This window comes from Lithobates pipiens, unplaced genomic scaffold (assembly GCF_037356315.1).
Source record: "Lithobates pipiens isolate NorthernLeopardFrog02 unplaced genomic scaffold, aLitPip1_a1.2 Scaffold_18, whole genome shotgun sequence".
Taxonomy (NCBI): Eukaryota; Metazoa; Chordata; class Amphibia; order Anura; family Ranidae; genus Lithobates; species Lithobates pipiens.
Window position 1 is genome coordinate 256,621,875 of NW_027507758.1, and position 15,635 is coordinate 256,637,509.

General features: G+C 37.9%; 1 protein-coding gene across 22 annotated transcripts in view; it reads right to left on the reverse strand.

Moving 5' to 3' along the window:
* Window positions 1-15,635, reverse strand: part of EYA4 (EYA transcriptional coactivator and phosphatase 4) — a 390,196-nt gene that overhangs the window by 80,591 nt on the left and 293,970 nt on the right. For all 22 annotated transcript variants that reach the window (XM_077486829.1, XM_077486826.1, XM_077486831.1 and 19 more), the window contains one exon: window positions 12,376-12,556. In XM_077486829.1, coding sequence (XP_077342955.1) covers window positions 12,376-12,556 — 181 coding nt within the window. The remainder of the gene's footprint in view (window positions 1-12,375; window positions 12,557-15,635) is intronic.

Below are 15,635 nucleotides of genomic sequence, written 5' to 3' on the forward strand. Positions count from 1 at the left end.
TCTAAAAAAATAAGTAAGGTCTGAAGAAGTAATTTGTCTGATTTTGTTTTCTTAACCCCCCTGGCGGTATTCCCGAGTCGGGGTGTAATTTTTATACCAAAAGCGGTAACTCCGAGCCAAACTCGGGACCGCATCGCTGGATCCAGGAGGACGTTTACTTACCTTCTCCCTCGGATCCAGCGATGTCTCCCCGCGGTACGAGCGAGCCGTGTCTCGCTCGATCTATCACGGAGCCAAGCTCTGTTCCCTGCGAGCGTTGCAATGCACAGGGACGGAGATCGGCGCCAAATTCATAAAGTTAAACACTCACTATACATACAGTATAATGTAATCTTACAGATTACATTGCTGTATGTAAATATTTCACATCCCCTTTGTCCCTAGTGGTCTGCCCAGTGCCCTGCATGCAGTTTTATATAATAAAAACTGTTCTTTATGCCTGGAAACTGGAGATTGTCCATAGTAACCAAAACTGTCACTTTACATCAAAAATGATTTTAGACCAGCTAGAAAACAGCGATAATAAATTAGAATCACTTGCAGAATTGAGTGATAGCGATTTGTGGGGAGATCCATCATCAAATATTGAAAAGTAATGACAGTGACAATTCTGCAACTGAGCAAATTTCAGTGTTTTTGATTTGATTACATTATTGAATAATTTTTATTATTGTTATATTATTATTTGGTACAATTATTTATAATTATTTATTATATTATAATTTATGATTTCATTTTTCAAACTTTATCATACCCGGGATGTCTGCTAGACTCTGGTTTGGACAGATTTAAGAGAGTTATTGCTAAGAATTACAGGACTACAATATAAAACGCCAAATTTTCACGCAAAATAATTGTACCGCTTTTAGCACCTAAAATCCGAAATAATCATACCGCCAGGGAGGTTAATTTTATTGACTGTAAGAGTATACATTACACCGGTAATTGGAACGGGCAAGTCATACATTACAGTTATGCATCATACTACACTATTTACAAAAAGTCTTTCTTTCTGTATTTAGCATCTGCAAAATCTTCAGCAGGGGTTGGCCAAGATTAGTTCCAGCTATGGTCTGGCTGGTTGTGTTAAAGTTGATCCATCGAAATGGATGCCTGTTGGAATTTTTCATGCAGACATGGACGTTAGCCATAGCCACTAGCAGTAATCATTATGTTCTGCTGGCCGGGAAGACTCCCCATGCCCCCCTGCCAGGAGAACATAATAGAGCTGTGGTAGGCATTCCCCCAGCAACATTGACTGATGGTTTTCTACCTTCATGCGGTCTATGTTTGAAGGTAAAAAACCTTCAGTATGTTGCTTCCCCTGTAGCCCTCTTAATACATACCTCAGCCCAATCTTCATCCAGCACTGTGCACACTAGCTGCTCTGCCTCCTCATTGGCTGAGACACAGCAGCAGGGACCATTGGCTCCCACTGCTGTCAATCACAGTCAGTGAGGAGGGACCATGGCGGGGAGTGGGGCGATGTCCTATTTTGCGTGCCTTATGGACACACAGAGCAGGGCTCGGGAGCTATCGCACACGATTGCCCCCATAGCAAAGAGCTTGCTCTCGGGGCACTCAGTGGGGGAAGTAACCAGGAGCATCATCGGGGACCCAAGAAAAAGAGGATAAGGGCTGCTCTGTACAAAACAATTACACAGAGCAGGTTAGTATGACATTTTATTTTTTTATTTGTATTAAAGTAATATTTTAGTATTACTTTAAGCTGGCCATACTTTATACAAGTTTCTTATTTAACTTCCTTTAGATTTACCTTCAACTTTGTAATGTAAAGGCCTCTCTGATTGCATATAAATTGAAAGAGTTATAATGTATAATGTATGGCCAGCCTTAGTTTTTCATGGGTCATCGTGGTTCTCAGATAATTCTTTATCAGTGCCCATTTGCTGTACAATCTTTTTCCTGAACAACTAGTGATCATAAATATTAGCAAGCCCTTCATCATGTAATAGATCTGAATCTGAATTTGTCTCCGTCTGGGTTTCTATATCCTATGCACCATTCATAATTGATATGAGATGTTCTGAATATTTAAAAGTAACTTAGTTACCTATACAACTCAGGACTAGGAGAAGGCATGTCTGAATTCTTCTGCTCCATAGCATTTTACCTACCAACCTCCCTGATTTGAGTGAGACAAACAATGAGTAAACTCTGCAGGCACGAGCAACTTTTACTATTAAATTATCAAAGAATGTATCAGGGAATTGGAAAATCTATTGGTAAAGTGGAAACATTGCTAGTAACGCTGCTCTATTTCATTTGTATAAATGTTTCAACATATTCTTGTCCCTTTACCAAGATAAAGCCAAACAAGGTTTAAAACAGAAAGGTCCAGATATTGTTAGGATAAGGTACTGAACCTACCGTATATACTCGAGTATAAGCCGAGATTTTCAGCCTCTTTTTTGAGGCTGAAAGTGCCCCCCTCGGCTTATACTCGAGTCATCGCTGTCTGCCTGCTCGATCAGCGTGTCGAGCAGACAGACAGCGGCCATTCTATAATTCAAAAGCCGCGCCTCCGGCTCCGCCTTCGCCTGTGATAGGCGGAACACTGAATTTCCCAGCAGCCTGTGTTCCGCCTATCACCGACATCGTCTCATCCTCGTACTACGGACGAGGATGAGACGATGTCCGTGATAGGCGGAACACAGGCTGCTGGGAAATTGTGTTCCGCCTATCACAGACAGGGAGGCGCGGCATTTGAACAGGGGAATGGGCGCCGACGAAGAGCGGTGATCCTGGGACGGGACCGGACGGAGGCTCGGCTCGGGACGGGACGGGACCGGACGGAGTCTCGGGACGGGACCGGACGGAGGCTCGGGACGGGACCGGACGGAGGCTCGGGACGGGACGGGACCGGACGGAGGCTCGGGACCGGACGGAGGCTCAGGACACAGGTAGGCTGGACACACAAGGCCACACACACACACACACACACACACACACACACACACACACACACACACACACGGATGGACACACACACACACAGGGATGGATGGATGGATGGACACACACACACAGGGATGGATGGATGGATGGACACACACACACACAGGGATGGATGGATGGATGGACACACACACAGGGATGGATGGATGGATGGATGGACACACACACACAGGGATGGATGGACACACACACACACACAGGGATGGATGGATGGATGGACACACACACAGGGATGGACAGGCATATCTCACCCTCGGCTTATACACGAGTCAATAGGTTTCCCAGTTTTTTGGGGGTAAATTGGGGGCCTCGGCTTATACTCGGGTCGGCCTATACTCGAGTATATACGGTATGTACTTGACATATGCTGTATATTGTTGCAACTTGCACCTTGAATATTTAACGTCTTTCATATCTCACTTTATGTATGTGACTTCTACTACAACATTTGGCTGATATTCCTTGTATATATATATATATATATATATATATATATATATATATATATATATATATATATATATATATATGTGTGTGTGTGTGTGTGTGAAAACATTAACATTTAGGCTTTACATCAGTTTATTCTATTAAAATTGAAAGCACATAAGTGTGGCTGTGAATTTCATTCTATTTCTTTCTCTCCTTAAAACAGATGATATTCATATGGTGCTGTACAAGTAATACAACCAACTTCAGTCATCTCATTGCATTACATTTTAGCTAATGCCAGCTCTAGCATTTGCAAAAATAAATATTATATGTTTGTAACGTGTATAGCTAAAGATAAGCAGGGGTGTTAGGCCCCTTTCACACAACCGGTTTGTTTTGGCTTACGGATTCTGGGCTATGCAATTAGCATCAGCCGATCAACCCACTGTTGATCGCATGTAGGCACACACAGAACAATTAACTGCGATTCTAGGACAGATGTCCGTGCCTGGACGCCAGCTGCACTCCGGAATCGCAGCTAATCCTTCTGTGCACAGCTACATGCAATTAGCAATGGCAGATGACAGCCTGCCATTAGTTTAAATGGGCTGAGCAGCCGATGCTAATCACATAACCCAGTCATTCCTGCAGAGTTTTGCCGCAGGAATCTGAAATGCCACAACAAACCGGCCATGTGAAAGGGGCCTTAACTACTTGCCGCCCACCCACTGTCATATGACAGCGGGATGGTGCAGCTCTAGTTCTGGGTGGACGTCATATGATGTGATTGCCTTCCCGGACCACCAGGGGGCGCGCAATGACGGCGGCACACTGGGGACCCGAGGTGCCCGATTTTTTTTTGTAACAAAAATATGTAGAAGAATACATATCGGCCTAAACTGAGGAAAAAATGTGTTTAAAAAAAAGAAAATTTGGATATTTCTTATAGCAAAAATTTAAAAATATTGTGTTTTTTTTTCAAACTTGTCACTATTCTTTTGTTTATAGCGTAAGAAATAAAAACCGCAGAGCTGATCAAGTACCACTAAAAGAAAGCTCTATTTATGGTAAAAAAACAATAAAAATTTAATTTGGGTACAGTGTTGCATGACCGTGTAATTGTCATTCAAAATGTGACAGTGCTGAAAGCTGAAAATTGGCCTGGGCATGAAGGCAGTATAAGTGCCCTGTACTGAAGTGGTTAAAGAAGATCCGTGTTATCAACTGGAAAAAAAGGATATTCATTTAAGATAAAAATCTGTTGATATAAATGGATAAAACCAATGAAATGCTTGAATTTGTGTAGCTCCTAAATCAGAATCTTTGAACGTTACTTTAACCACTTGACTTCTGGAAGGTTTTATCCCCCTGTTTAGCACTATGCTAGTTTAACTGACAATTACTTGGTCATGCAACACTGTACATATATGTACATTCAATCTATATATTTTTTTCACACAATTAGAGCTTTCTTTTGGTGGAATTTGATCACCACTAGATTGTTTATTGTTTGCTATATAAAAGAAAACATAATGAACATTTTGACATTTTGAAATGTTCTACTTTCTGTTATAAAACATATCCAATAAAATCAAATTTATTAATAAATTTAGGCCATAATGTATTCTGCCATATGTCTTTGGAAAGAAAAATCCAAATAATTGTATTTTGGTTTGTGTGAAAGCTATAGCTTCTACAAATTATGGTATATACACTATATTGTCAAAAGTATTAGAACGCCTGCCTTTACATGCACATGAACTTTAATGGCATCCCAATCTTAGACTGTAGGGTTTAATATTGAGTTGGCCTATCTTTTGCAGCTATAACAGCATCAGTGCCCTGGTTATCCATGCAGCCCTCAGTGCCAGTCAGTATCCATCAGTGCCCATTGGTGCAGCATATCTGTGACCATCAGTACTGCCTATTAGCACACTGAAATATTTCATTTCGGAATGTCTTTTTCGTACGAAAAATACTGTATTTATCGGTGTATAACATGCACAGGTGTATAACACGCACAGTAATGTTAATTTCAGGAAAAAAATTAAATTTTTGTATTGGCATATAACACGCACAGGCTATTCGCACCCGATTTTCATGGTGAAAAAGTGAGTGTTATACACCAATAAATACAGTACATTTATTTAGTTACTCACGAAATTCATTTTTATTTATTGAGTTTCGTTTAAAAATGCATCCGTCCGAAAATCCGAAATAATTAAGGTCGAATCTGTCACTGAAGGCTTATGGTGTCTGTCAAATGTTCTAAGAAGATTCGACGGAGCAGCTAAACTGTACGACCCCGCAATCGTACATTTCCAGTTGAATATTCCACCTACAAGCTATAGTAGAATTCTAATGTTGTATGACACTAGTAATAATTATATTTATTAATTATTATTACTTGTCAACCAACATTAGAATTCTTCCTATAGGCGGAGTATTTGACCATAAATGTCCACTTGCGGCATCTGCTTCATCAAATCTTCACATCAAATCTTTTCTCTGTATGTCGAATAATCTTGGACTTATAGAGTTAGGTTGGGCACATTCAACCTTTTTTGCTATTGTCTCTATAATGTTGAATCTTTTCTCTCTATGTCAAATCTTTTCTCTCTATGTAGAATAATCTTGGACTAATAGAGTTAGGTTATGCACATCCAACCTTTTTTGCTATTGTCTCTATAATGTCGAATCTTTTCTCTCTATGTCGAATCTTTTCTCTCTATGTCAAATCTTTTCTCTCTATGTATCTATCTCTATGTAGAATAATCTTGGGCTAATAGAGCTAAGGTTAGGCACATTCGACAACAGGTTTGATGGACACAGATCGCTATTGTCAGCGTCATGTCGAATCTCGTATCTATATCAAACTGTTGTCGCAGCGAAAACGAAAATAAAGCATTTGTTTGTCGGATCTTTTGGTTTTCGGATTCTGCACGTTCGTTAAAACGATAACGAAAATACCCGAAATTTGGACGAAAACAAATGCACATGTTTACTGCCTATCAGTGCCCATCACTGCAGCATATCAGTGCTAATCGATGCAGCATATCAGTGTACATTAGTGCCGCATATCAGTGGTTAAATGCCACCAAAAGAAAGCTCTATCTGTCTAAAAAAAAGAAATGATAAACAATTTAATTTGGGTACAGTGTTGCATGACCACGCAATTGTTATTCAAAGTGCAACAGCACCAAAAGGTGGAAGTTGGTCTGACAGGAAGGGGGTGAAAGTGCCCTGTAGGCAAATGGCTAATAGAAAAATATTCAACCTAATCATAAATTATTTCGTGAGTATTATGCACTCAGATTATCTACTTACAAGATCAAAAAATAGTAATGTTTATCTTGCTCAGTTTATACAGTAACATAGTTTGTAATGTGCAGGGATTGATAAATACCAGTGTTACGCTGATAATATCTAACAATGCCATAATATTATCTACACCATAACACACTTTAGTACATTTTGTAGTATTTTTTTTTTTCATTTTAGATATATGATGTGATAAATCTTTCCAAACTTTAAAAGCACAATTTTTCACATAGCTGCATATGACCACTTTATAAATAACATTTTATATGATGTTTCTATGTGCTAATCAAAATACACCAGACACTACACCCTGCAAATGTACATTTACCGTACCCTAGGAATAATTTACAGGATGCCATTATTTATGCATGTTTTTTCCCATAACAAACTGCAGTTCTGGCCCTGTTCTGCTGCACAGTACTGTTTTACAACAGCGCTGTGGACTTTAAATGTGCCTTTAGTGAGTTTGAGGGAAACACTGCACAGCATCCTATTTAAGCACAAACATGACGTTGTTTCATGCAAATCTCAATTTCACATTTTAAATGGCATGTGGGAAAAATTAGAAAATTCTTACTCGTATATAGGAGTACAAAAGAACCAGGAGCTATGCATTCATATGCATATTTAATAGGTTTTTGTTCGGAAAGCACATACCCACTGACTTCAGAAATTTACAATAACCTTTGTGTTTTTCTGAATGGCAGAATCTCCTATTTTTGCATTTCCCCAGCTGTCTATAAATCCATTTCCTCTCCTATAATCAAGACTTTGAGATTTTTACAGTCCCTTTGACCACTTCTGGCATCATTTTTTTTATAGTTTTCAAACTTATACTGATCACACTTTACCACATCTGCTTCTTGGGCTGCTGGAAAAAAATCAAATTGTTACAAGCCAAAAGGGCACTATAGCACAGGCAGCTGTTCTGTACCATTTCTGTTGTGATACTGCTTAGAAAAGCATTGCAGACCACTAGATTTAACAGAACCTTCCCATGAAAATAAAGTAAAAATTATTTATGCAGGCAGAAACATTTCTATGGAAAAGTCCAACAAGGAAAAAAACAATTTGCACGTGTTTTACTTGCAAAGGAAAATGTACTCTGGGGTGATTGAATCTCATAAACAGTACAGGCAAAGTAGCCAGAACAAGCAATATTGTAGGAGAAAATGATGCATTCTGTATATAGTGCTCTTGCCGTATTTTCACATTGTACATGTTTTACAAATAGAATTAAACTAATGTTAACTGCCTGTATACACAGGCAATGGAAGAACTATATCCACCACCTGTTGCTGTGGTCCAGTATTGTGATGATCTTTCAGCACTCGCCCAGCTTGAGGAATCAGTTATGACATAGCACCCATTTACACTGTTATAGGTTCACAAAGAGAAGCTGTGCTCTTGTAATGGGCCATTTAGCTCAGTTCACCTATACTGGCCTGAGATTGCTTGACAAGTGCCAGAATTGTGTGCCAAGTGACCTATTTTGACATGTGTTTAAATAGGGCTCGTAATATAGCCATACATATCACATGGAGATAAACTGCTATGAAAGTATATGACTACAAAAATATTTGATTCCTTTAACACTCATATGTAGGCTAGAATCCTATGAACATTGATGTTCTATGGCCAACAGAACCAAGCATATTACTGTACTAACACTCAAACTAGAAATGATAAATTAACATTACTAAACGTAAAGATCATGCCTTCTTCTCATGAGGTGAGACCCTGGGTGTCTTGTGGGTAGTGGACAATGGGTATGTAATGGCTTTGGTTATCTTTATGTCATAGAATATCTATGAGTGACAGCTATTAAAGTGGGAATAAACTCCCTGTGTTGATCTTTACCTATGGTTAAGCTTATGATACGTGCACCGTTTAGAAGATATTTACTTTAGGAGCAGCCGGTGACCTCACCAGCTCACGTGCACTGGGCTCTGAATAGACATTCAGGAATCTGTGCCATGGCTTTGACTCCACGGCTCAGCTATTTATACAGCCAAAGCCCGCAAACCTGGAAGGAAGACCTACAGGGTTGACAGCTCACCACTGGAGGGCTTCATTGTCAGCTAAGTCTGTCATAATGTGCTAGTATGTGGTGGCCGGGGCTCAGTTTTTTCTTTTTTTCTGCAGTGTACTACCGCTTTAAAAGGCTACTACATTCCTATGTGCAACTGGAATTGGAGGCAAGAATATATTGAACTAAAATTGAAATATTCTTGGTTTTGATATATGATTCAAATTTAATTTTGTTTGATGTGAACAACTTTGACATGACCCATAAAAAGTATACTCCCAGACAAGTCAGATTTTTTAACCTTAATGCCCAAACCTCCAAAGCACACTTTCCCTGATTCTGTCACTAAAATATTATATATATATAAGTAATTTAGACCTGAGAGGTAACTAAGAACCATGTAATTGGTAATAGTCAGTGCAGGCAGCACAGTAAAGCTGGCCATACATGAATTGAATTGAAGCCGAGGTTTGATCCATATCTGGACAGGCTGGTTGTACTGAAGTTGATCCATCGATCGACTTCAGTACAACCAGCCTGTCTGATATTGTGCATGTGATTACAGCTATAGCCGTCAGCAGTAATCTTTGTATTCTGCCAGCACGGTAGGCCCCCCTGACAGCAGTAACACAATAATGCAGCGGGAGGATTCCCCCCATTATCACTGAATGTGTCGATGGGGGAATCAAAACAATATTCTTTCCAGAAACCTTGCAGATATACTGTATTTAGTTGATGTACTATAATTGGATAATCTGCACAGTGTAAAAGGTCCATATAATTAATGCACTTCACATAAATTAATTTGTGAATATATGATATTGGCGTATGATACTGCACTGGTTTAGGATACCTAGGGATTTCTTTGCACTGCATTGAGATATACCTTGTTTCAGATCAAAAGATCTTATGCAGCTGCTTTTACTAGGGTGGGTTTCAATGTTTAACCATTATTGAGTAAGTTTTTGTTTACATAGCAAAAAAAAAAAAACAGTGGTGATTAACTACTTAAGGACAGTCTTGTTTTGAGATTTGGTGTTTACAAGTTAAAATCATTTTTTTTTTTTGCTAGGAAATTACGTAGAAACCCCAAACATTATATATATATATATATATATATATATATATATATATATATATATATATATATATATTTTTTTTCTTCTAACAGCCTAGAGAATAAAATGGAGGTAGTTGCAATACTTTCTGTCACACCGTATTTGCGCAGCTGTCTTACAAGCGCACTTTTTTGGGGAAAAAATATATTAGCCCAATTTTTATTTATATTGCGAAATATGATATTACGTCGAGCATATTCATAACCTACATGTCATGCTTCAAAATTGCGCCCACTCGTGGAATGGGGACAAACTTTTACCCTTAAAAATCTCCATGGGTGATGTTTAACAAATTCTACAGGTTGTATGTTTTGAGTTACAAAGGAAGTCTAGAGCTAGAATTTTTGCTTTCACTCTATTGATCATGGTGATATCTCACATGTGTGGTTTGAACACCATTTTCACGGTTTGTCAAACAGATCTCAGATCTTACATTTACACTAAAATGCAATACAAAAAAAAATATGTTGTTTGAAAAAAAAAGTCCCTTTAAGAGCTATGGGTGGAAGTGATGTTTTGATGTCGCTTACACCCTGCAATGGTATGGAGCCTGCAATGGTATGGTGCCGAGTGGGGGGCCATCTTTCCCTCACTCAGCTTCACACCGCAGAGGGGACAGGAGTGCGGTGGGAGGGGGGTGACCCTCTCCTGCCACCGATAAAAGTGATCTCATGTTGAATCTACCACTAAGACCATTTTTATCTGAAAGCGAACTGCCAGCTGAAGAAGTGGATACTGGGGTTATGACAGCTAGCTACACGTATAATGACAGCGGGCGGTCGGCAAGTGGTTAAATACCACCAATGAAAGCTCCGCCTATCTCAAAAAAATTATAAATATTTAATTTGGGTACAGTGTTGTCATTCAAAATGTGATAGCATTGAAATCAGAAAATTGGCCTTGGTAGAAAGAGGGTGAAAGTGTCTGGTATTGAGGTCAGGCAACTGGCCATAAAGTTTGCCAGAGTAGATTCACAGGGACTATTCTTTCAAGCACTATGCATAGTACTCACTAAAATCACAGGTATACCTGTGTATCACTTTTGGAAACCATAGTGCCAAAGTTATAGTTAGCTTTACAAAAATCAATCAATCAATATCATTTGTCTCAAAAAAATACATTTTATTGTGCTTGAAATTTATTATTAATGATTACTGTTCACCTTTTTAGCAGTTGTAAGTTTAAATGGAAAGATTTATTTTTATCATGACTAATTTTTGAACAGTTTATATGACCAAAACAGATAATAATATAATTTAACTCTGTGCTCTACTCAGTTGCATCATGTAAAATCTTTGATCTAGTCATCACCAGCAATATCATTGGACTGAGTTCAGCACATTTAGATAGATGTCTTCAGGAAGAAAAATTTATGGCATGTACAGCAAAACACAAAATCAATCATTCCAAATCAGTTAGTTGTGAGGAACTGTCCAATAGCATTATTTTTTATAACAAAAGAATTACATCATTTTTTTCACCGTCATAATTGATGTTTACTAGTCCATAATACTTTAAGTATTTTCCTAAATGCATTGTTTAGACCCACTTCAAATTAAAATGTAAAAATCTGTAACTTAAGTTAATGATGTACGGTATATAAATTTTGACTCTAATAGTCTTGGAATTTTGCCCAAACTCTTTGTAAGGGTACCTCAACTGCTGTGCCCTTCACTTCACTATTCCTTCCTTCAGAACCAACTTTATTTCATTAAGCTAATCTCTAATTCAGAATGAGCAGCTGTCCTGTTGAACGCAAGGTATGCATCTATTTTAGAATTGCATAAGTCAGCAGTGCATGGTTTTTGAACAACTGGACTTTTAACTGTCTGGTTCTCTTAATGTTGATCGACATTAACCTTTTCAGAACAAGACGGTGCTAATTAAGCATCATGATTTTTTTAAAGCTTGCATTCTTAGCATGTTTTTTAGGTTTTAAAAACAGCTCCATAGAACTTTTAGAAACAATTTCATATACACTTGTAGCGTAGCAGCACTATACTGATTTACATTAATTTACATTAAAGTGCAATTGTAAGAAGAACAATTGAATTCTGTCTGTGGTACCTTTTTTAATCTGCACTAGCATCCACATTTTCGGGACAAGCTTTTGGGGTGTATCCCCTTCTTCAAGGTCCAAGCAGTACTGTACTGCTTGGGCCTTCAAGAAGGTTTTACACCCCAATAGCTCGTTCTAAAAATGTGGATCATTGTGCAAATAAAAAAAAAATGTATCACAGAAAGAACTCAATTGTTCCCCTTTGGGCAGGAAGCATTGGTGCTCAATTTGTGCTCCTGGCCCATCTGTCTCTTGTCTACTACCGTAATTTATTCCATGTATATTTATGCACATTTTTAAACGAAAACATTGCATCAACATTTTTGAACAGTTTTGCGCATCATAACATTACACCAAACGAGAAAACTCTTATAAAATTCTAGGTAAATCTGGAAACAACCCAAAAAAGAGAACCCTAAACGAATCTGTGAATGATTTACCTGAATGAAGATCTGTACCCTGTTGATTAGTTAGACCTGAAAGTGAATCCTGTAACTGATACGTTGAAGATGACGAGGTGCCATCCACTGTGTTATTTGGGGTCATGTAGGCTGAATATGTTGATGCTGAGTAATACTGTGCATATTGGTTTTGGCCAAAAGCTGTGTAAGAGGGATAATCCTGGAACAATAGGAACAATTTGTTAAGTGAAGTAGTGAAATTATTATTTGAGATTTGGCAGCAGAGAGGATTAATAAGCTCTTAGCATTAAATTGAAGGGAGTATTCTTTTACCTCAGGTAGGTTTAATATATCGTTAACACCCAACCAAAGAAAATCGCTTACAGACTGTATGGTCTTAACACTTTAGTAATGCTAAAAGCACTAATACAGCCTATAATTACAGTTAAATTCCTGAATTGATCTTTCACAGGTGGCTATAAAGGATTTAAAGACAAAAAAGTTGTACACTATTAACCTTTTGTTCTGCATGATTTTTTTTATATTTTCAAAAACATCATCCTTTAAGATGCAAAAATTTAGATCATGTAAATAAATCAGTTATGATGTATGTTTTATATCTATTAGTTTTAGTGAAAGTGAGACTCTAGTCAACGATTTTAGGTTTTCTATGAGAAAAACCTTGTCTCTAAAACATAAAAGGCTAGTATAAAAAAATCCTAATGTTTATTGTACTAGAAATATGGTCTCCTATTTAAAACTTACAGTTTTTTTCCAACTACTACTACTACTACTACAAAGTTCCAAAAACAACTGTTGAGTCTGCCATTTTAGACCACATATTGCACACCTGTGATGGTGTGGCAACGATTCTGCACTGCTCCTAAAGCCAGAACAGTGCTGCCACTCTTATGTAGGCTGTGCTTGTTTTCACTATCGTGACATGAAATATGTTGTAGGAAGCATAGCTATCAGCATTGTCACTGCTGATTCACATGTCCATAGCTTTTCTCTGATGGCTCTCATTTATCCTGGTCATAGTATAGCTAATATTAGTCAGATCCAAGCTGACTTGTTCTGTAACTTTTTTCCTGTAATGTTCAACATTACAGAACTAGTTTGGTTGCATGTGACTAACTAGTACTCGCTAAGCCTGTAGCTGTTCAGCCAGCACCTCGTCACACCTAGTCCTACCCAGTGCTTTATGGATTGACAGCACCGACTGATGCTGAAACCATCCCACTGTGAGCTGCAGTGTCTGGGAGGAGGAGCGTGTCAGACACAAATTAAGGTGGATTTGACTAAGTCATGGATGGTAAAGGGAGCTTTGGTTAACTTGTGCATTATATAGTAATTGGAGTTTCTACTTGTTTAGGCTATCATACTGGAGATGTCCAGGGGATATTCAAAGGTAAATATCAGAAGTACTATAGATGTTAGTAAAAAATGCAGAACTTGTGACAAAAAAAATCAAATATAATTACAGCTGAACTGCAATTCCATGTTTTTCAGATTTGCATAGAGGGAGAAAGGTTTAGCACCCTGGTCATGTTTTTATTGCTTTGAAAGTTGCCTCTGGAGCATGTGTTTCCACATTTCCTCTAACTCCTTGTTATATAGATAACTGTGGATTTTTGTATTCCCTGACATTTTGAGATGCATTAAGAACTTTCACAAGTAGCAACAGAAAGCTGTTCAAACCCTTCCCAACTTTAAGTAATTAAGCAAGGGTTTGGCTGCTGTTTGACAAAATTTTCAAGATGCTTCTTTATAATGCACCATGTTGAAAATGCAGGCAGTGGAAACATTATTTATTTAAAGTGGTTCTAAAGGCTGAAGTTTTTTTTACCTTTATTTTCCCCTGATCCTCTGTCTGGACAGTGCTGATCACATGTACTCTCCCAAGAAAAGAAAAAAAATCTCTAGCAATACACACCAAACTGAATATGTGCCGTCTTATTCCTAATGCTCTGTTCTATCAGTAGATGGGTTGGAGTCAGTTAAAGAGGAAGATCAGAGAGACAGAATGACACAGCATTTATACCCAATGCAGAGGATTAACCCCTTAGGTTCCACAGTGTTTATAACAAGCATGCTTTACTGCATATACAGACTGATTTTACAGTTGTGGATTTAGCAACACTTGAAAATGCTCATATAGTTTTTTTCCAGTCTATGAAGAAAATGCGGGCAGTGGAAACATTATTTATTTAAAGTGGTTCTAAAAGCTGAAGTTTTTTTACCTTCATTTTCCCCTGATCCTCTGTCTGGACAGTGCTGATTAGCCCTGTGCTGATCACATGCACTCTCCCAAGAAAAAAATATAAAAATCTCTACCAATACACACCAAACTGAATATGTTTGGTGTGTTCATGACTTAAGACAATCATGGTTTATGAATTTAATGATTCTCTGCATATTAGAAAAATCTGTAAGTACATATGTGTGATTCACTAAGAAAAAAAAAAGATGACATGCCGAATTCTCCACATTTACCCAATTCAAGAATCAGAGCATGTGAACTGATATATAAAGATGTCTTTTAAAAATCCAACAGGAACAGTAGCTGCAGCAGGGGCTAATTGAACCTGCCGCCCAGAATCAAGTTGCCAAGTTTGCATGGAATTATTATTTAGCCAGTTTGGCTCTTACACATGTGCACTGCCTCTTGACCAGTGCAATGTCTACAGTTCTGCTATGCCCATTGGTTCCACAATAACTTTGTCCTTACTAAAAATAAAGTAATACATATATTTTTTAGAACAAGGCTTTCTTTTGGTGAGACTGTCTTGCAAAAATTACTTAATTTTTTATGTAATCCATGGCAAAAAAGTAACAAAACTAAAAAGAAAAGGTACCTTTTTTTCTTTATTAATCAGAGGTAAGTTTAAAAGGAAAACAGTGTTACTGTTGATAAAAGGGACATATTTTATGCTATAATTTGCTCCAAATAGAATGACATGAAAATTGTGTTCTGGTACAAAGTATTTTTTATGCAAATGAAGTTATTTACAATCGAAACCAAGGCTACTCACTATTGGGCTTTTTTTATAATACGGCATTGAAAATATTAACGGACATAAAACTGAAAGAAAATGTTTAAATATACATTTTTAGAAAAATGTAAATAAAAAATCAACAGGCAAATAATTAGGGAAAAGGGAAGAAGGAGGGAAGAAGGGGTTATTGAGGATTAATTAGGGTAAACTACCGTATATACTCGAGTATAGGCCGACCCGAATATAAGCCGAGGCCCCCAATTTACCCCCAAAAAAACTGGCAAACTTATTGACTCGTGT